The sequence below is a fragment of the Paralichthys olivaceus genome, chromosome 18 (genome assembly GCF_024713975.1).
Source record: "Paralichthys olivaceus isolate ysfri-2021 chromosome 18, ASM2471397v2, whole genome shotgun sequence".
Taxonomy (NCBI): Eukaryota; Metazoa; Chordata; class Actinopteri; order Pleuronectiformes; family Paralichthyidae; genus Paralichthys; species Paralichthys olivaceus.
This window is the reverse complement of record NC_091110.1, coordinates 4,084,197-4,104,895: the sequence shown is the minus strand read 5'-3', so window position 1 is coordinate 4,104,895 and position 20,699 is coordinate 4,084,197. Positions and strand designations below refer to the sequence as shown.

At 42.1% G+C, this 20,699-nt stretch overlaps 1 protein-coding gene across 4 annotated transcripts in view; it reads right to left on the bottom strand.

Moving 5' to 3' along the window:
- Positions 1–493: 493 nt before the first annotated feature.
- adamts6 (ADAM metallopeptidase with thrombospondin type 1 motif, 6) overlaps positions 494–20,699 on the bottom strand; it is a 61,937-nt gene continuing 41,731 nt past the window's right edge. For all 4 annotated transcript variants that reach the window (XM_069514042.1, XM_020081790.2, XM_020081791.2 and 1 more), the window contains exons 17-25: positions 19,242–19,365; positions 18,451–18,531; positions 16,269–16,432; positions 14,283–14,421; positions 11,855–11,984; positions 9,164–9,368; positions 8,903–9,079; positions 5,913–6,069; positions 494–4,144 (exon numbers count right to left, since the gene is read on the bottom strand). In XM_069514042.1, the coding sequence (XP_069370143.1) occupies positions 4,035–4,144; positions 5,913–6,069; positions 8,903–9,079; positions 9,164–9,368; positions 11,855–11,984; positions 14,283–14,421; positions 16,269–16,432; positions 18,451–18,531; positions 19,242–19,365 (1,287 nt within the window). In that variant the 3' untranslated portion in view covers positions 494–4,034. The remainder of the gene's footprint in view (positions 4,145–5,912; positions 6,070–8,902; positions 9,080–9,163; positions 9,369–11,854; positions 11,985–14,282; positions 14,422–16,268; positions 16,433–18,450; positions 18,532–19,241; positions 19,366–20,699) is intronic.

The window sequence follows — 20,699 nt, the reverse complement described above, 5'->3', positions numbered from 1 at the left end:
AGACACTTGAGGCCGGGATGAGAGGAAGGAGAGCGCCATGTCCAGCTCTATGGCAACAAAGCAGGGAGAGTTCGGAAAGGTGTTTGACGCCGCTGACGTCTTGTCGCGTTTGAATCTCAGATGATGATGCAGCTGGTGTGTTGGAGTTAGGCAGAAAAGACGAAAGGCTTTTAGAGACTTCTCCAATTCGGTCACCCTAAACTAATGAATGGGTTTCTTCAGCAGTGGTAACGGGTATCCTGGTGTGATGCCATTAGCTGCTCTCATCCTGTGGGTGCTTTCCAAGAGTTGAGTGAAAGGACAAGAGTATATATCTCTTAAAGCCTGTGAGAACGGAGCATCTACCCTGGCACCAACACTTCTCATGTGATCCTCAGAGCATGTGGAGCTTTTTCCTCTCACAGAAATCACGGTGTACATCACCAGAAATGTTGCACGGACATGTTTTGATGTGTTTGGACAAGCAGGGAAATGAATGAATCCACTAACTCCATCTCTTTAAAAGCTGCTCTTTTTATTGTATCTACTTAAAAAAAAAATGTTGGTGAAGGGCTGTATCACTGCATTTTTTTCACTATGCTAAGTTTCAGTTTGCATGCAGTGAAATAAATGTACAAGTGAGACAACGCAATAAATTAGCATATAATTTACATTTGAAAAAAAAATTAGTAACAGTGTACCAACATTAATACCGAATATAAAATATACGCAACTAATCACATGATGCTTTTCATTTCTGTTGCACTTTAGGTACAGGTAATAGCAATGTGACATTCAAACATCCAAGTTCACAGCAATGAGTACCAGTTTGATTGATTTCACTTCTCTTTTTCTGGAGGTTCCATATCCCACAGCCAGTAGATGACTTAGTCCAAGCAATTTCAATTTCTCAGCATTCACTGTCCTTTCCCACCTGCCTCACTTGAGGCTCGGCCACCCTTGAAATCTGCTCGACGTCGTCATACTGAAAGTGGCTACAAAAAAGTAGCAGCAGCAAAAAAATTAGAAATTAGTTGTTAACAGCTTCAATGAGATCCTGGCACACTCCTACATTGTCTTGATTTCTCAGACTCGCACTGTACCTCCACGACAAGTGTGTGATGGAGACGTTTCGTAGGTTGTTCCCTTTCTTAACCCCTGCACCAGCAGAAATGTCACCTGGGTAAAGGGATGGGTTACAACTGGGTTGAGTGTCCATTTTGTTGGTAGCACAAACAACAATACGCGGTTAACAATGAAAATTCCCAGTGTGAGGTATAAACAGATACAAACAAAACAATAACATGACCAGCATTTACCAACAGAGATATTGACAGGATATTATTTCATATTGTTTGGATCCAGCCTCACTTTTAAGCACACTGGAGAGGGTTGAATGGAAGCACCCACTTGATAGCACCAGAAGCCTGGGAAGGCCGTAACCCTCAGAGCAGAGCAGGAGGAAAAGAAGAGGTAAACACAGTACTCCATGGAATAAAAAAAAAGGACACAGTAAAAAAAAAAAAAGAAAAGGGTTGGGGGGGTGAAAGCACCACTGAGTTGGCTGTTTTTGTCTTTTTGCAGATGATGAGAGAAAAGGGAAAGACGATGAGGAGGTAACTTTATGTGGAGCGGCTGTTTGCTACGTGGTCTGGCAACATCTCCGCAATTAATGTGATGGCTGAGTATATTTAGCACTGGCCCCTTTTTTAAAGGAATAGTCAGCTTATTTACTTTTTTGCAGAGTTAGAAGAGAAGACCATTACCACTCTCAGGTGTGCACCCTGAATGTAAAGCAGCAGCGACTTTAGCTGGAGGACTGGAAACATCGAGCCTGGCAGCACATAAAGATACAAAAAAGTTGGGAAGAACTGGCTGAAGTTCTAATCTACACTACATGCTATAACTGTATAGTGGATATCTGACAAATCCACACACACCGACAATGCAAGTGATCTGACTGCACATGTGGTTCTTGTTTTTTATGTCCAGGTAACTCAAGTACCTTCACATATTCAAGATGAGTAATGAACATGTCTCTACTTCCACTTCTGGCAGACTCAAGATGATCCCAGTTTCTGTCACTATCACTGGACACTGTCCATTTACCTAAAGTTGAGCCATTTGTTCCCCTGCAGAGTATTTTGTGAAGTGTTGAGCTCAGCAGGGGGCACAGGGCTGCAAAACTGGTTTCAGAACAAACCACAGCTGTGGGTGTCCTAGCTTTTTGAATCTGGATCTATGAGTGGCTTTTAGAGCTCAAGAGTTACTGGTTTAAATCTTTAAATGTTAAATGGAGGTGTTTATGTGCTAAACGATTTCTTGGCCCAAACAAGCCCCTAGAGACAACATAGCTGGGCTGTAGAGTCATGTTTGGTGTAACAGCCACATGGGTTGCTGCAACTTCTGCGTTCATCACATGACGTACTTTAAATACATTTTTCGCAAATCCCCTGAAATGTCTTCTGCAATTTTCAAAATGTCAAATGTTAGACTGAATCATGGGAGTCTGAATCAGTAGCTCCAGACATACAGACACACAGTGCATGTTACTGTAGTGTGTTACTGCCTGTTTACTGACAGACATCGAAAACCACATAAAAGCATATAACGTGATAACACATTGTTTGCTGTTGAGCTATTGATCTTACACACGATGCTGGTCTCGGCTAGTTTTGCGCTAAATTTGCTTAAACTTGCTCTTCCTTCCCTTTCAGCCTACATTGCATAAAACCTTTAGACAGAGCCAGGCTAGTGACGACAGCTTCATTTTCAGTGCACAGACATGAGAGTGGTATCGATCTTCTCCTTCAACTCAGGACGAAAGAGGGCAAAAAAGCACTTTTTCCAAACTATCCCTTTCCCTTATCAGCGCTGAAACCATGACAATCACATGACCGAACAAACATCTGATCAAAAAAAAACCATCCAGCCTGAAGATATACAGGAAATGGTGACTGCACTGTGATCCCAGCAAACAAGCTGCTTCATAGCATGTGCTCCTTCAAAATGAATCCTTCAATAGTGAACTGAAGCTCCTCAATGGGATGTTTAGTAAAGGCCAGTTTGGTAACAGTGTTTCATGCGGCCCAGGCACCGTCTGACAATATCTTCATACTACTGTGGACTGACACTGGTTGAACTTTGATTTGAGTAACTAAGGCACCCGACCGGGGAAAGAAAAGATGGAATAAAAGCTCGCCTATAACCACTTGGTATTTTCTGGTCCAGGATAAACATTATATATAATATACAAATCCTTACGCTATATAAGGGTTTAACATATCTTACAGTATGTAGTATTTTCATTCCAGCACAGAGACATTGAAATTCAATCACATTACATTCCCTTCCATGACAGTAGGCTACTATCTGACAAAAACATGATCAGAGGACAATATCTCAGCTCTGTTTGGAATTGTACAATAAATATACAGTACACCGATGGGGTTTCTCTGTCGTATTTGAGCGGTAAATTGTAAATAATAGTATTTACATGAAAAAGTGCACCGAAGCCAAAAGTCTGCCTGCCAATAGCACCATCACAGTCGTCCCAACGACACGAGTCTGACACTTTCAACTCCCATCCCCCTCTTCTGGTGAGGAGTCCTTCCCCTCCGTCTGTCCGTGTCCGGGGTACATCCTGTGTGAGCGATGTGTCCAGCACTTTGGATTCATAGAAACAACAAACATGGAGGAAGACTAACAATGGTATCAATAATTATTATTATAATAAAAATAACATCACCAACAAATAATCTTCTAAGTTCCACTTCACAGAAGTGAAAAAAAAAAAAAGTTTGTGTCAGCGTTATGAGCTGAGCAGTGGTTTGGATTCCACCATGATGGAGGGCAGGAGGGTCAGGTGTGATAGACAGGGAAGTCCTCCACCTCTTTCACCAGCAGCTCTCTTTGTCCATGGTCCACTGGTCCAGAGTTTTGTTTTCCAGTCTCTGCCCTGTTTCCTTCTCCTCTCCCTTTCAGTGCTGTGTCAGCCTCCCTCCACCTTTGTTCCGGCCTTTCTCTGTCTACGCCTCGTACTTGTGCTCCGAGGGTCAGTGTCCCTGGCAGGTCTTGCAGCACATCTGTCTGAAGTACGCTCGGCTGCAGAACTTGAACTTCAGCACCAGCGGGCAGTAGGCCACTTTGTTTACATCTTTGCATTCTGGAGACAGAGTAAATGAAAACAGGGTTAATTTAATCTTTTAAACTTTTTCATGAGAAAGAGGTGAACTGCTTCCAGCCCTAGTTTATGCCTCCTGTGTCATTGCACATTTATCTCTGTTAGGTTGTGTTTTGCATGTGAGTGTTGCAAATAAATTGATGCACCTTCTTATTTAACTAGATGACGCTGAACTTACTTTGGACACTCAGAAGATCTGGTGCTCTGAAGGTTTTTCTAGAAACCTCAAAGTTAAACAATTTAATTTCTGGCTACCAGAAACGATGCATTAAATTAAAAACTTTATTATTAGTTACCGTATATCACCAAAGCACTAAGCTATATTTAAGGCTTTTTGAGACATTTAATATCATATATAATGAATCACATTTAATACCTTTTGAACGATCCAAAGGCCCAAAAAAGGAAACCAGCAGGTGATGATATAACTGAATATTACTTATTAGTTATCAATGAATTAAACATTTTTCAGTATTTCACAGCAAAAGTGTACATGATGATGATTCCTCATTACACAGTTGATTAAATGAACAAGACCTGGAAGGGTTGGTTAAATAAAAATGATTAATTTATTCACCTAACTTATTTTTTACTGCTAAACAGGACCGTAGCCAGTTTGCTGCAGGTCTGACGTTGCTGACTGAAACTCCATTTAAAGACCCAAACACGTAGTTCATAGGTTTGTAATGTCTCCTGACATCCTGCAATCAAAAACATTCGACAACTTTTACTGCCAACAGCTGGCAAGATTTTTTGAGGATACTGCATTTAAAGTCCAGCAGATCCTCCTCAGTAGCATGTACTGATGTTTCTTTGTAACATTTCAAGTAAAACGTCACTGTACAACAAAGAATCAGGTGCTCAAGGTAATACACGAGAGGCACAAACTTGGTCTAACCTGCTACATCAGTGCTGGTGCATCTCCCTCAGGCCTTAACATAATAAAACTATACTTGGACGCGGAGGCTAAAGCTGAGACAGATCCTGGCCTCGTTCACAAACTGGGCTGTCTGCCATCCCTACCATGCACACTCAAATACACACACATACAAACTGCTTGCTGGATGCCGGACAGGCAGTGCTCTAAATGCCTTATCACGATCAGAGTGTCTTCCCTTATTAGGCTTTGGCCCCTGCCTCCACAGAGCCAAATGAAACGAGACATTGCCTCACTGCTGTCCGTAAAGGAACAATTAGCCTACAGCTAATCCCATTAGCCAGCCTGTAAACGCTGCTCACGTTTTCCATTCAGCCTAATCGAAAGGCCCTTCTCTATGCATCTGAATAGCCATCCATCATGTGTAAGTGTATATGGAGGGTTGAGCTGTTTCGCTTTGACCAGGAGCCAACCTCACTGGAAAGATTAATGTAGCTGGCAAAGTGTAGAAGAGTGTGTCATCCAAGTGTGTTTAGGTCATAGTAGAATAGTGGAGATGAAGATAGAGACAGTTTATAACCTTTCCAGTCGAGGCTTTGCACATATTGTACAATGGGTATTCACATAAACCATCTGCCTTCACATTTGAAGGGAGCTGCAGGTTGAAACAGAGACCTGCGTCTGTTTGGTGACCACACACTTTCTTCTTGGCTGTGATGAAAAGTGCAAGCCGACAGCTCGTCACACAGACGAGTCGAGCCAGAGCTATTAAAATGTGATGGCAGGCTCACACATGTGCTTGCTGTACAGTACAGTGCAGTACAGCACAGTGCAGTACAGCAGGGTACAGTGCAGTATAGTATGTAACCTTACCGTCGCCATTGGAAATGGGGGTGGCGTCACACTTGCTCTCACACTGCTGCATGGTGGTGGGTCGTAGGGACTCTGCACACTCATTCGACGGCTGCCCGGTGTATGACAGACACTGCACTGTCCTCATCTGCTGGCCCAGACCGCACTGCGCCGAACACTGCAACAGAAAAACATCAGAGTAAGACTCATTGCATATGCAGGAGAGAATTCATCAGCAGAACGTAACAAGGTAAGTGAGATCCATTCGTCCTCTGTGAGAAGTGGGCAGAGTCGGAGCCCCCCCATGCACCCAGACACATTACACTGCATGACAATCGATTCAATCGAGCAATCATCAGCAAGTACGCAGCCAGGGTCCCTTTCCCTTTTTACTTAGTCCCCTGGCTGCCTGTCAACGCTGTGATTCCCAACTCAGTGTAACCAGGTCAACAGCTTCCTTACAAGTTTTCATGAGGAAAGTTTTGTGATACGAGGGGAACCGAATATTACCTCCTGTTTCTCCTTAGAGAAAGAGAAGCTTCAACCAGCACACACTGGAGTCAATCCCAGCTGAAACTGTGTGAGAGGGTAAACCCTGGGAAGGTCGTCCTGCTTTCTCCACCTGTATTTTCATTTCCATGCAATTTTTAATTTGGTCTTATTTGCTTTTGTATCATTTATTCATTATCCTTTGTAACAACTTTTTAAAAGATGCATGGACAGCCAACATTTCAAGGTCTTATGACAGTAACTAAATGTTTTGTTCATTGCTAGTGGATAATAATACTCTATGTTGTGGAACAACAGTCCCCATAATTTTGTGGCCTTTGTGAATGTAAACAGGAATTATAATGTTGCTATGGAATCATTGAGTTATGCTGTAGGCTGCAACTTAAATCCCCATCCCCTTCTTTCCCTATGTTTGGCAAATTGGCACCAATAAAAGTTTGCTGATTCAACAATGAGCAGTTCCAGTTTATATCTATGTCTGTACAGACAGATATCAAACTGTAGTTGTGATCGACAACATCACTGATGAGTCCCAGTTGCTGCTGCTCCTGAACACTGATCGCCTGTTTGTTCAAAGTCTATTACTATTGAATATCTTGCATCTCGAAATCTCGAAATCTCATTAATTCCAACACTGCACTTCCTTGGGCCCTGAACAATACAAGGTGAACGCTTCTTGCGTTCCACATACAGACAGAGTTTTCTGGAATTATTAGATTAGATAGATTTAACACTTAATTGTGCTTGTTTTTTAAATTGTCTCTTTATCTTTTTCCCCTCTTTTCCTGTTGCTATACTGTTTAAGATGCTTTATAACATCTTGCTTCAACATATCGTCCATGTTGGCTTTATCCCCTCAGAGAAGACTCTGTTTGATGGACTCATCTTGACAGCACAACCAAGAGAGAAAATGTTTTCTGAAAGTTGTACTGAACCCAGAATGTGCACCTGCATGCCTTTGTCTGACTCCTATCGATGTGCCAGTCATCATAAAAACTTAAGATTGATTATATGGGTGGCCATTAAACTCTTTTGCAATGGAATAAAAAAAAAGAAACAAAGACAGACTATGAAAACAACTCCAGGAGGTGCCAGCACACATTTGGCCGAACACAAGTCTCAAATAAAGTGGATCTCCTAATAATTAATCAACTTTGGAAGCACTGAGAAATAACACACCTGTCATCCATGGCTATGTGTGTGCCCGCGTTCGAGTGTGTGATGTGAACCCAACCATCAACAAACCTCCGCCTCCCGCTGACGAGAGAACTACCAGGCTTTCTGTCACCTTTGCTGATCCTCTCTGGCTGCCTCAGATCAGTGAGCCCGCATGTCATCCCTTCCCAATTAGAGAGTCTTTATTAGGGCCCGCTGCCAGCCATGACAGATGGTGTACGTCAATGGCGTGACTTAAGTGGGATTTGAACTGGTTTTGGCCTGGGAGACCAGGCGTTCTGTAGCTGGCAACAACCTCCTCTTTCTGATGCTTCGAGGGCCGTCCAGCGAGGGCGAAGCTTATAATTACAGCCAAAAAAAAAAAAAAAGAAGAAGAGGTGGATACAGGGGGAGAGGGTTTCACACACACATACACACACTCTCCACACACCTCTGCAGTGCATGAGAAAGTGCTGCGTAAGAGCAGACTCCAGCTGTTGCTCTACGAGGCGTTAGTGTCGGCTCGGCGTGGCGAGGAGCCCGGGCTTTGATGGACCACGCTGAGGTTATCAGTCAGCTCGGCTTTGTTTATGACTGTTATTGGCACTGATTGAATTGTAAAAGTGTCTTATTGATGTTTGCGGACGCACATGTGGTGAGGAGAAGCCAAGTCTGTGACCCAGACTCCCTGACTCTTGACCTCTGACCTGAAAAACACAGCGCTGACACCATGACATCTCTTCCAGTGAAGTATTAGTCATCCGTCCTCTAAACATCAGAGCACACTGTTTAAAAATTCCACTTTTGCACTAAATTATTAACAAATTCTGCAAAATAACAAGCCATACTTTTTGTAGATACAACTTTTCCCTGACGCACGTTTTTCTGGCGTCCTCTCGCTAACATGAGTCAGCTGTGTTATAAAGTTCAACAGCTTTTGCTAAGCTCTCTAAGCCATGTCAGGGTGAACCCGAGAACGCTACTCCTCGGTCTTCCCCTAAATCGTGTTCCTGGAAGTGATAGAGAGGCCTGGTCCGAGGCAGAGATAAACTTCAAACAGCCAGGAGTATATTACTGCCACTGATCACACACTCCAGGCCTATTGGAGCACTTGGACTCCAACACACAAACACAGCCTCTACGCACACACACACGTCACAAGCCTGCTTACAACCCCCCAACCTCTGTGTGTCACCCTGGTGTAAATTATATTAACCATTGACCAACACATGGAATATATCTGTGCGTCTTTTAAACATTCAAGCAATCCTTTTAAAGGATTAACCAGCATACTGTTGTATCACTAAAATCTTTGTTCTGAGACGTGAAGGAGGTTGCTGTCCTACCTGTCCCCATTCACCAGGGATCCAGCGAGGAGGAGGACATCGTCCCAAACTGCAGCGGATTCGAACAGGAGGTTTGTTGTGGCTCGGGCAGTGGGCGGGCGGGAAGGTCTTTGTCAAATCGCTGCTCTTACACAAGGCGATGCGGTGCTTATAGCCGGGCCCACATTTAGGTGTGCACTAAAGAGAGAGGAAGAGGTGTAAGAAGAAGAAGAGGGTCCACACAGCACAATGAGGACAAAGAGTTTCAGAATATCGTCTTACCTCGGACCAATCCAGCGTGACCCACTTAGGAGGGCAGGACTGGTTGTTGCAAGACTCTTGCTCGATAGGCCTGTGAGTCAGACAGTGGGTGTCCTCCAGCGTCTCCTCCTCAGCAGGCCCTATCTTCCTGATACACAGGACTGTCCTCGTCCTTATCCCGCCGTCACACGTCTTCCCACACTCGGACCAGTCGCCAATAAACCACCTGATGGACGGTAACATGACGTCAAACAGACGAGCCAAAGATAACAGCTTAAAAGTCTAAAGGGAGTTTTTCAGTGTTGTTATTCCAGTGTGTTACTGTTCACAACCCATCTTTGCAAAAAGGATATTGATCATTTAGAAAAAAATTAATTTATAACACTAGAAACAGCCACTAAATGTCAGGTCAAGTTCAACAAACAAGTTATTTCATTGCTTCTTGTACTGCTGTTCGTGTTCAGACAACATGTCACATCTGAGAACATAGCACTCTGTTGACTCTAGTCTCAATCTTTCCAAAAAATACATTTTCATAACTCTGAAAGCAAGAAACTGAAACTCAAATGTTGGATCTGCATGAATATTTAATCTAATTTATAACATTTTCAACAATAACCAGGGCCACAAATACCGAGATGACACATAGGGTCCGCTTCATGTCGACTGGTGATGTGGTTATTTGATTAATTGAAAACCTATTAGGAAATATTAATATGCAACTTACAGTTACACACATTCCTTTTTTGCTTATTTGCTTAGTCATTGAAATGTATTGGTAAAAAAAAGCATGTCACAACTCTGCAGAATCCAACAAGACGTCTTTAAATCAATTGACCAAAGGTATTCAGCGTTCACTATTCTGCTATACTGTTTTTACACAACTGAAGGCTGCCACAGGTTCTCTGTCATGTTTAGTAGGGGAGGGTGAGGTGAGGGCTGCAAAATGACACTTCACCTCTAGATGTCACTAAATTCTACACACTGAACCTTTAACTTAAACACTTTTCAATGACAATATGAATGAACCCTTGTGACCTGGCAGACATGTCACCACCATGTTATGACTATGCTCGAGTGTCACGTGTTGGGCCATGCCAGCCTGCTGAGCTTCTGACCTCCACAAAATAAGAACTGGTGTTGTTCAATCCCTCGTCCACACATTTCAGAATTAATATCATAAACCTGCCCAGACAACGGCCATCCAAACACATGCAGCCTGTGAGCTATTACATCATCTGGAAGAATGTATACAGAATTAACAACGTGTTCAAACATCTGTTCGCTTTCATTACTCCAGCCCATAAAACTTGGGCTATTCTAAAACAATCGTGTTTACATGGTCTCCTTTTGTCTGCCTTTCCTGAGGCTGCATAAGAGCCTGGGCCTTCCTGACAGGCACAAATGCCATGTGTGCAGTGTAACTCAACACACACGTGCACCTTCACAGTTTTCAAGTATTAATCACAATAAATGAGATTGCACAAGTCTTCCACCACTGGATACAGATGTGGAAATATATAACATGTAGACTGTAGTATGATTGGAGGGAAACTAATGACCACTTACACGGTAGATTTACGATACTATCAGTTGTTTTGGCTGAAGCCCAGAAGAAAGACACCAACGCTCATTCTCATACACAAATAATCGTTAGATAATCTGAATCTAATTAACACGATGGATTTCATCCCTCTCTCTCTCCAGACATGATTGAAGTGAGTCTGGCTGTGCTTCCAGCTCCAGCACAGGGTTTACGGACATTTGGCCACCAAACCTGAGTTCATATTCCACCTGTATACGTGTGTATTACCCCTCCAGGATCGGTAAAGACGCCAAAACAATCAAACACAGGTGGTCATTTTCAAGGCTCTTATTTTTGGCAAGAGGCAAACACTGAAAATAGTTAACATATGCAGTTATAAATCACTGCCCTTTTATTTTATTATTTTCTCCCAAACACGTTTTACAAGCAGGACTCATTGAAGGTGAGAAATATCAGCAGTCCGACGCACTTCTTAGAGGGTTTTCCTTTTGAAAGCATTAACTTAAAGCTGCAAGACTCCACACTTTATATGAACAATGGATCAAAGGTCCACGTGTAATGTGACAGGTGTTTGCTTGGAGCGACAAAGCAACAGAACATTATCACTCGACGCAGTATTCCTCAGTTGTACGTCGCGTTTTAGCACCTGTTAGCTCATTGTTTTGGTTTTACAGACTCAGACTTCACTGTTTTGGTTTAGTCTCACTGCTGTCACCAACCAGACACTGTTTCTCGAATGTAAGGAGTTTTGTGTGATTAATATAATTGGAACTTTAACAGATTTTGGATTTTTTTCGACATCAGCTGGACAAAACAAGTAATCTGAAGACTTTCTGAAGACTTTTTGGAAGCGGCTGTTACTCAGGAGTCAGGGTGGGTTGTCCACTAACCAGTGGTTTTGGTTGTTTGATCCTCATCCTCCCCATTCCGTGTGCCGGCAGTGTGTGAGTGTTGTATGATAGAAAAAAGTGCTGCGCATAGATTCACTGAATTAATGTGTGTGTGAATTGGTGAATGGCAAAACTGTACAGAAAAGAGCTTTGAGTCGCCATCACGGGCCGTTTTCACTCATTTCTGACACTTAACAAACAACTGAGGCGATTAATTTATCAACTAAACAAGCTGTGAGTTGATAGTGACAACTATCAAGGTTTAGTGAAACATACTCTGGGGGACACGGCTCAGTGTTGCAGTCCCTCTGGTTCTCTGGAGGTTTGCTGTCTGGGTCACAGTAGCTGTTCTGCACCACCGAGTTGTCGTCCAGTCTCTTACACACCACTTCCTGCTTCTGGGAGCCTGCAGGGAGGGAAAAGACGGATCAATAAGGCAGCAGAGGGCTCAGCTGATCTCGCACATTAAATCACCTCAGAAACATGGAAGCCGGCCGTCGTGTCGAGCGCTGTGTTTGAGCGGACATGGTATCACTTTCAGTCTGTAGCAAATCCAGACATGTAAATTCCTGATTCTTTGCAGGATATCTTGGCAAATCACTTTTACAGAGCAGAGAGCTCTTTACTTTGGCTTCTAATGGAGAGAGCGAGGGCTACTGTATCTGTGTCACAACTCCCACTGTGTGTGTGTGTGTGTGTGTGTGTGTGTGTGTGTGTGTGTGTGTGTGTGTGTGTGTGTGTGTGTGTGAGTGTGAGTGTATATGCCATAGCAACTCAGAAAGGGTCTGTTTGGACCCTCGTGGGACATATCCCACAGCAGACTTGTCTAGCAGCTGTAATGAGATATGGATGCGTGTGTGTGTGTGTGTGTAGTATAGAAAATGTACCCATCTGTTCTTCCAGTGAAATACAGTTTGGAGGAATAGTGCGAACCATGGGGTAAAGGAGTTTCAGTTGTAAGGCTGTCAAAAGGTGTTTTTCATAGATTTTATTAGTGCAGTGATATATTAAACAACACTCCATGATTAGCTGAGCTTGCTGTATTGAATGGGAGCATGATTAAATTACATTTTACAGATTTAAAGCTCTGTGCGATCAGAGACACACACTAGACACAAATTAGATCATTTGGATCAACAATGCAAAGGCATGTTTATGACGCTGGAAGGCCATGTGTGCTTCCTCGTCTAAGGAATCGCTTCAAACTTCTGCTCTGGACTTGGAAATCCTTCCTCAGAAAAACCCACATGCTTATTCAGTCATGCTTTTACAAAATATTACAAACCCATCCAGGCCACGCTTGACAACTGGGAAGCAACACTGTTTATTGTTACATGAAACCCATTGCTTTTGGGCTAAAAGGTTTGGTTTAGTCATTCTTGAGGCCATGGTCAGCATTTCAGTGCGGTTTCAGATTTTGAATGTTTGACTTTGGAGGACAAGCGTTCTGGAAGAGCAGCCATATCTGTGTGCAGCTCTGGTAAACCAGAAGCTATGCAGAGCAGCTCATTCACAGAAATTACACCATATTCATTACTCTGGATAAAATATGGAAAATATACATATTGAATTTATTAGAGGGCTGAATCTCCAGGCTATAAAGTAATGATTTTGGAAACCCATCTCAAATTATGATACTGGGTTTCAACACACTGCTCTTCAGCATTTGTGGAATTATTGGTTAGGGGAGATTTACAGAATGACACACACACACACACACACACACACACACAAGATGTGGAGTATTAAATATTTGAGAAGGTTAGAAGCATTCAAAAAGACTTTAAACACCCACAGCATGTTAGGGCATTCAACACCAAAATGCTTGGAGTGCTATTTTTCAAAAGGCAACTGGCCACCGGAGCTCAGCAGAAGGTCGACACTGAGAAGACAGTATCCTTCCCTCACAGAAAAATAAACTTTGATAATGAAAACTTACACAACAGTTTTAGAAAATCAGTGTTTATGAAGAAAAGAGGGGGAAAAAAGTCATATTGTATGACATGTAACTGGCGGCTAGACCGCGCTCTGCTTAAAATAATCTGTTTAATGTTGGAATTGATTAAAAGATAAATAAAAAACTATGTAACACGAGAATAAAATGCAGTAAGTGGAATGTTTCTGTGTTTGGCTCCTGACAGAGCTAAAGAAAGTAGCTGTTATTTAATCAAGAGTAATTTAAGGCACGAGAGATCTTTTGAAAAATGAGCTGCAACTGTAGAGGTTTTGCTTTTGACAAAGTCCATTTCCATGCACCTGCTTAATGCACAATTTAAAGGTACAGTGAGTAGAATTTTGTGATGTTAAAATTGCATGTTGCAGCTTCACCTCACCCTCTTCTTCTACACATGAAAAAGAGCCTGTGGTAGCCTTTAATCGTCATAGAAACTCAAAAGGTGTTTAGTTTGTTCAGTCTGGACTAATGTTAAAAACATGGCAGCCTTCGTAGAGAGGGTCCCCTCGATGTAAATATAAAGTATTTAAATATAAAGGGACTTTTCTGGGGTAAAGAAAACTACAATTCATACAATTTAGATGAAATGAAGTAGTGAAAACATCATGAGGATTATTCTACATTAAATATCGTTGATATTCGAGTTGAAATAAAAGTCAAAGGTCACAAAAAAGTTTTACACCAAGCTATAACTGGGGGAAAAAAGAGTAAATCAATAAAAGCAAAATGCAAGTTGCAGTGCCGACTCACCTCCAGAGCAGGTAGCCGAGCATTCAGACCAGGGCAGGTGGTGCCAGGAAAAGCCAACCTCATTGTCACCACTTCCTGTGCGCTGGATGGGCACGTTGAAATTGTAGCGTATTCCCATGTTCTGCTCCTGAAGCAGGACCTGAAATAAGGAGATAAGCGAAAGAACAGGTGAAGACAGAGAAAGAGAAATAGTCTGGTTAAGCCAGGAGTGAATTTATAATGAAATATCCATGTTGAGTATGACAACATAAACAATTATTCAATCAGGTGTTTGTGTGCATTCCTACAGCGCTGAGTTGAATTGCTAAAGCTGCATCCATTGTGTTTGTTGGGATTTTGCTTTTTTGCTACAAGGACTGAGCCAAAATCTGCAAACACAACACTGACTTATTATTAAACAGTTGTTATGACTGGAGTGTATGTTTAGAGTTGCGTTTGACACCAGCCCGATGTTCAGTCCCATGAGTTCATTCTTTTTTTGGTGGAATCAGCTGAAGAGACTGAGACTGACACAAACAGCTAAAGTTGTGCTCAGTAAAACCAAAAACAACGAGGTGTAAAAAACATATCTGTGGAGCAGAGAGGAAGTTCAGAATCAGGTGTTAATCCCCTGTGGGTTTCTCACTATGATTGAGCCCTTTCAGATTACACGTGCAAATGTGATGCATTGTTAACATGCAATTATTGATCACTATATTTTTAAATGCAGTTTGAACAGTCCAGATCACTGGGCCCCTGGTGGGCTTGTATTAGTCTGCTGGATGCAGAAACTGAGGAAGTGAGGCACAGCTTTGAAAGCCACAAAGAAATCGCTAGTGGTGGAGTGGCCAGTCTATTCCAAACCATGCTGTGTGGTCTGGTATTTTCAGCATTCATGTCAAGGCAGAAACCACTGCGCATCACAGCCAGAAAATGCTCAGTTGTCTCGCATCAACACGCAAATACGTCACGAAACCCATTACAAAAATAAGTGTATCTATGGTTCTTAACTTGCAAACTGTACAACAACCCACAGTAGACAAAGTGACACTGCGTTTGCACTCAGCAAAATCGACATATGAAGAGCTTTCAACCCCAAACCACTGGCTGTGGGTGATCTAAGGTTAGCACCCAGATGTTGAGTTTAAGTGAACTGACGCAGACCAACATGAAGTCTACATCAGGACTGCAAACACACATCAATACAGAGCTGCAAACTGAGGAGGCGCTTCAGGTTTCCCAGGTTACAGAAGTCGTGAAGACTGTGTCGTGGGTCTCAGATGGAAGTGACAGCCAGCCTCAACAGTGGTTTCATGTTTTTCCACCGACAGTTAGATGTGAGGAAATAGATTTTAAAATATTCAAAGTTCTACAAACATAAATTACTGTTAAATATGAACAGTACTCTATTTTACACCAGTGTCCCTTACAGAGAGAAGTAAGCTATGTCCTTAAAAGATGAAAACATCAAATCACTGAGCTTCAAATTCAGTTGTGTGCGTCGCTGACAGTGAGCAAAGACTAAACATTATTTTTGGGAGAAACCTGATTAAGAACTCAGGTCCCAAAAGGAGATCATGTTTCGCTTTTGTAACTACGATGCAATATTTTCTGTCCAACATCTACACACCTAGGACACCTAGAAACATGGGTAGTCGTAGTGTGGTATTTGGAGTCAGCTGCCCTGCCAAAGCTTTGCCAACATCAAGTATCCAGGAGACCTGTTGTATCGCTACAGCCGTTTTCACATATGAACTCTGGAGAATGTCCGCACAATTGGGTCCAGACTTTCTCGGGAGTTTGCCTTCACACACGAACAACGCAGCAGGAGATTCCAGAAGAGATTCTGGAAACTCCGGAATAATGTCGGTGCCGAATAGCGTCAGGACATTATCCGGAGTTCAGTGCAATTCCGAAAGCGGCTCAAGTTAAGTAACACTGAGGAATATCTTAAAGAAAAGAACAAGTAGGAATTTACAGTGAGGGAAATAATAAATGTTCTATTACCATGACGACCAGGTTTTCAGTGGTAGCTCCCAGTGCCTCTAAAGACTCCGGTTCGTCAGAGGGTCTCTTATAGTGGAAAGCCGTCCCCGCGATGTCGAACTTCCTGGGCCAGTCAATGGTCCACGCTCCATTGATGTAATAATCATCCCCTTCAGATTTCAAAGCTGGGGGATCACAGAAAGTAAGAAACACTGTTAAAAGGCTGGAATCAAAAGCAGACGGAACGGTAGCTGAGGCAACAGGTGAAGACAATCATTTGGTGTGATGTCATTGCAGTTGTTCGTCTTCATCACCATCATCATCATTTTCAGCCTCCCTGAAGCCACTGACAACTTTCTATCCCTCGGCAGACTGAGCAGAGACACGCTGTATAATGAAGACATTTACGTGCACCGACAGGTACAATACGTCTAATTTGGGGAGAGAAAGAAAACACACTTCAGGTGAAAGCCTGGACGAACCTCATGAATACCACTCTGTCTGGTTGTCAAAACAAAAGTTGGTCTCCAAGCACAACAGATCTGAAAATATCCACATTTCCCTGCATTGAAATGGGGCCAAATTGGGGAGAAATGATCCAAGCGTTCTCTGGCTCGTGCTCTCCAGACTCCCCTCTGCTGTATTTAAGTGAATGAGATGGGCAACAGTTTACTCGTCTTTAATGCATCACAGTCTTCTCGATAAATTAATTATCAGCACATCTGGTTCAGGCAGCGAGCATTGTGATTTTATTATTTGGACCTGTGCAGTTAACACAGGTCTTCACAGGACGTGTACAGTGTTTTGTATTGTCTCACTTGGGTTTTGCTTTCACAAAATACAAAACATTACAAAAAATTAAAACCTGACCTGAATAGCCAGGACTCAGACAATGCTACAAAAGCAAAACATTATCTTTATCACCGTGGTCACAGATGAAATTCATAACAAAGTTACAAATTGTTGGACGGGGAAATCAAGTCCGACACAATAGCCAAAATTTCACTCTTTAAACTTTGATATATAGACATCATATCCTCCATAATCCTGGTGGACCAGGCAGCTGTCACCACGGCCCTATAAATCTGATGCAGCTCTCCGGTTCAAAGTGTAACTTAAGCCCTCCATCAACACCATCCGCTATGAATTCAACACGCTGTCACATGTCTTTCTCTGGCTAATGAAAAGACACAGGACTGGCCTAATTTAATCCACTCGTTTGATTGTTTTGGTTCTGATGCTGCCAGTGTTGCAAATAGTCTTTGTTTAGTCTGGAACAGAACGGATAAGTTTGATGCCAAGAGGATCATCACACATGCAAAGATTTAGTTTTCTGTTTTTGTTTTTTTGTTGTTTTTTTCTAACAGGCTGTGTTATTGCTTCACATTAGGCAACAGGAGATTAAATGATGGCACTTTCTAATTTTCTCTTGACAAGGAAATCCCTGGAAATGTGGTTGACACAGAACGGAACACATAATATGAAACAGCTTGATGTTGCAAATTGCCAATTCATAACACTGCAGTGAATTACAGGGTCTGCTGAGACTGATGGATAAATGATGAAACCAGAGTCTACAAAGCTGAACGCAGTGGTGTTTTGAGCTTATTGCAGATTTTAAGGGGGTATGATGTGTTTAATATTCCCCAAACTTAGATTAGAGCTAGCTAATAAGTGATATAAATGTCTGTACCAAATTTCATGCTCATCTGTCCAAAAGAAGTTGAGGTTTTTACTGGGCGACAAACATGTCAACCTGACCGCTGCATTGGAAGACAGGTTATTGGGTCGGCAAAATCATCCTCGGATGGCCATGAATGTTTGATGATAGTTGTAAAGACATTTTGCGTGAGTGTCGATCTCATGGTGGTGCTTGACAAAAGTCAAAAATCATTAGGATTCACCTTCTGGAGACCCTGAATATCTTTGCAAAATGTCATGAAAATCAGTCAAACAACTCTAAAATACAAAGATATTAACCTGCTGGTGGTTCAAGACTAGATTTCAGGGGATCATCGAAGTGGGCTTCATCCTCTGGGAGCCATGAATGTTTGTGCAAAATTCCATAGAATAATTTCAGCCTGGACCAAAGTGGGTAACACACCAACATCAACATTCCTGAATCCCCACCGCTGGTAGGACTAATTAAAATAAATCAGTATAATTACGTATATAATTTATTGACTTTGAGGCCATTACTTACCGATATAATTCTTGGACATGGCAACTTCTTTAATCTCGATATGAACTGATCCTTTTGGGATCTGAACCACCTCCATGTAGCCTGGAAGAGAAGGACACTCACTATTTCTGTGGAGTTTCTCCCACACAAACCCCCCCTCAACCAAACCCTTATGTCCACGTGACGTATTTAACATCACAGAGGAAGCAGAGAGTCACATATCATTTTAGGTTGGAGCACCTATAGAATAAATTCCAAATCACCGAAAAAGGACAAAGAAGGAGGACAGAACAATCTCCTCCTTTTTTCCACACACACATGCACACACACAGTATTTTTAGATGGTTTACTAGCCATACCATAGAAGGAGAAATATGTTTTCTCTCTCCTGGTCTCTATAGACGACCTCGGGCTACAGCCAACACCAAGCTCCTATCTCCACTTCTAATTTCTTCACTCCATGATGAAATTAATGGGGGAAATATTATGTTTTGATCTATATTCTGATAACATTGTTCTAAATAGCCAAAAACATATGCTCTGTTGGTGAGCGACAGAAAGATTATCTTCCTGGCTTCTTGGATGTGTTGGATTTTGGACAAAGGCTGTTTTGCCAAGAATAGCTGTGAGTTATTTAGTTTTCTTCACAGTCATCCTTTGTCACATGTGGTCATCAAACCTAAACACACTCTCTGCTGCTTCTTTTTCACACCCAGTGACTCAAAGACGCCTGAAAGCTGCTGGAGCTGAGGTGAAGGAACATCTAAGCCCCTCATCCTAAGACAGCATGTCTGGAGTCAGATATGTTTTACCTCCTCTGGGTAAAGATTCGTTAAAGAGTCCCTCTGTGGCCTCGCAGGTGCTGCCATCCCCTCCACACACACGGCATCGGTCTTCTTTAGCATCAGATCCCAGGATGTTGTCGCAGCCCACATGCTTGAGAGAGAGACAGGGAGCGTTGTGTTAATTGCAGACTGGACGATGGATTCAGGAATCTTTAGGTTTCACTGGCTTCGATATATTTTTCGCTTTTTTTAATTTCAATATGGATAAAATATAAATATAATACATTCATAATACTGAGCCAATACTGCAACTAGGAAATACTCACTGGAGCACCAAATATATATTGATCCGCAGCTGGAAATAGTCCCCAGATGTGCCCAGCTGTTTTGAGAAATTGTTTAATCAAAATATATATTTATGGCCTTTAAAAACGCAACCACTCAGGGATAGACAAAAACACTGTTGTTATTTTGAATGGTATTTGCTGATAGTAGAAAAAATAACCTTATCCTTAATATAACTACACTGACACTCACACTTACATCTGTAAAAACTCCGATCCGACAGATATAAAATTGTTGATTTCAAATAAATGTTAATACGGAGGCTGCAGTCTATAAAATGTTCATCTGTGCTAACTTTGGAGTGATTGCTTCATCACTGCTCGATGGGAACTTCAGGAGATTCTGATTGAAGGTAACAACTGCTTCTGTTATTTTTCTATTTTAAATGCTGCATCAGCAACAATATGGACTCATCAGAGCATTTGCAATATGACAATATTTGTTACATGTCCAGCTAACTAAGTCTATGGTTATGACTATTTAGTTCTCTTGTAATATTTTAAACAAACAAAGCTACCATGCACTAATGTATGGAAATGTGTCGATGTTGATGAGAATGAGAATATCAATTTGCTGCATCTCTACACTTTAAAAGCAGTAAATGACTTTATCAGATGGAAACACAACTCCAGTCTTTTGGTGTCTGTCAGTCTCTAACTGTGTGATAAAAGCTTTCTCAACCTAATACTATGTGACGATACAACTGGGAGGATCACTGCTGTCACTGACATCTCCACTCTATACTCCTCTGGACCTCCCAGGTTCTTTCTACTCTCTATCACTATCTCCCCTCTCTCTCCCTGCGTTATTTGAAATCTCTCTCTCTCTCTCTCTCTCTCTTCAGCACATGTGCAGGACCTTTGCCAGTTTAGTGTTTCTGACATCTTTCCAAGCAGACAGTGTTCCAGAGATTTATCATGTGGCAGTGAACCCAGAGAGCCAGCCCCTGAAATAAAACGACATGCTGGTTTCAGACTGGAAATAAACCTGCTATGTGCCTCTGGTAGGGAATATTCCACCACTCTGAGTTCTCTTCCCATTAAAACACGCATCATGTTGTGTTTTTATATTAGAATCAGAGTAATGTTGTGGGCACAGGCACGAGATTTTCACGCCAAACAGGAATCAAATTGTACGGTC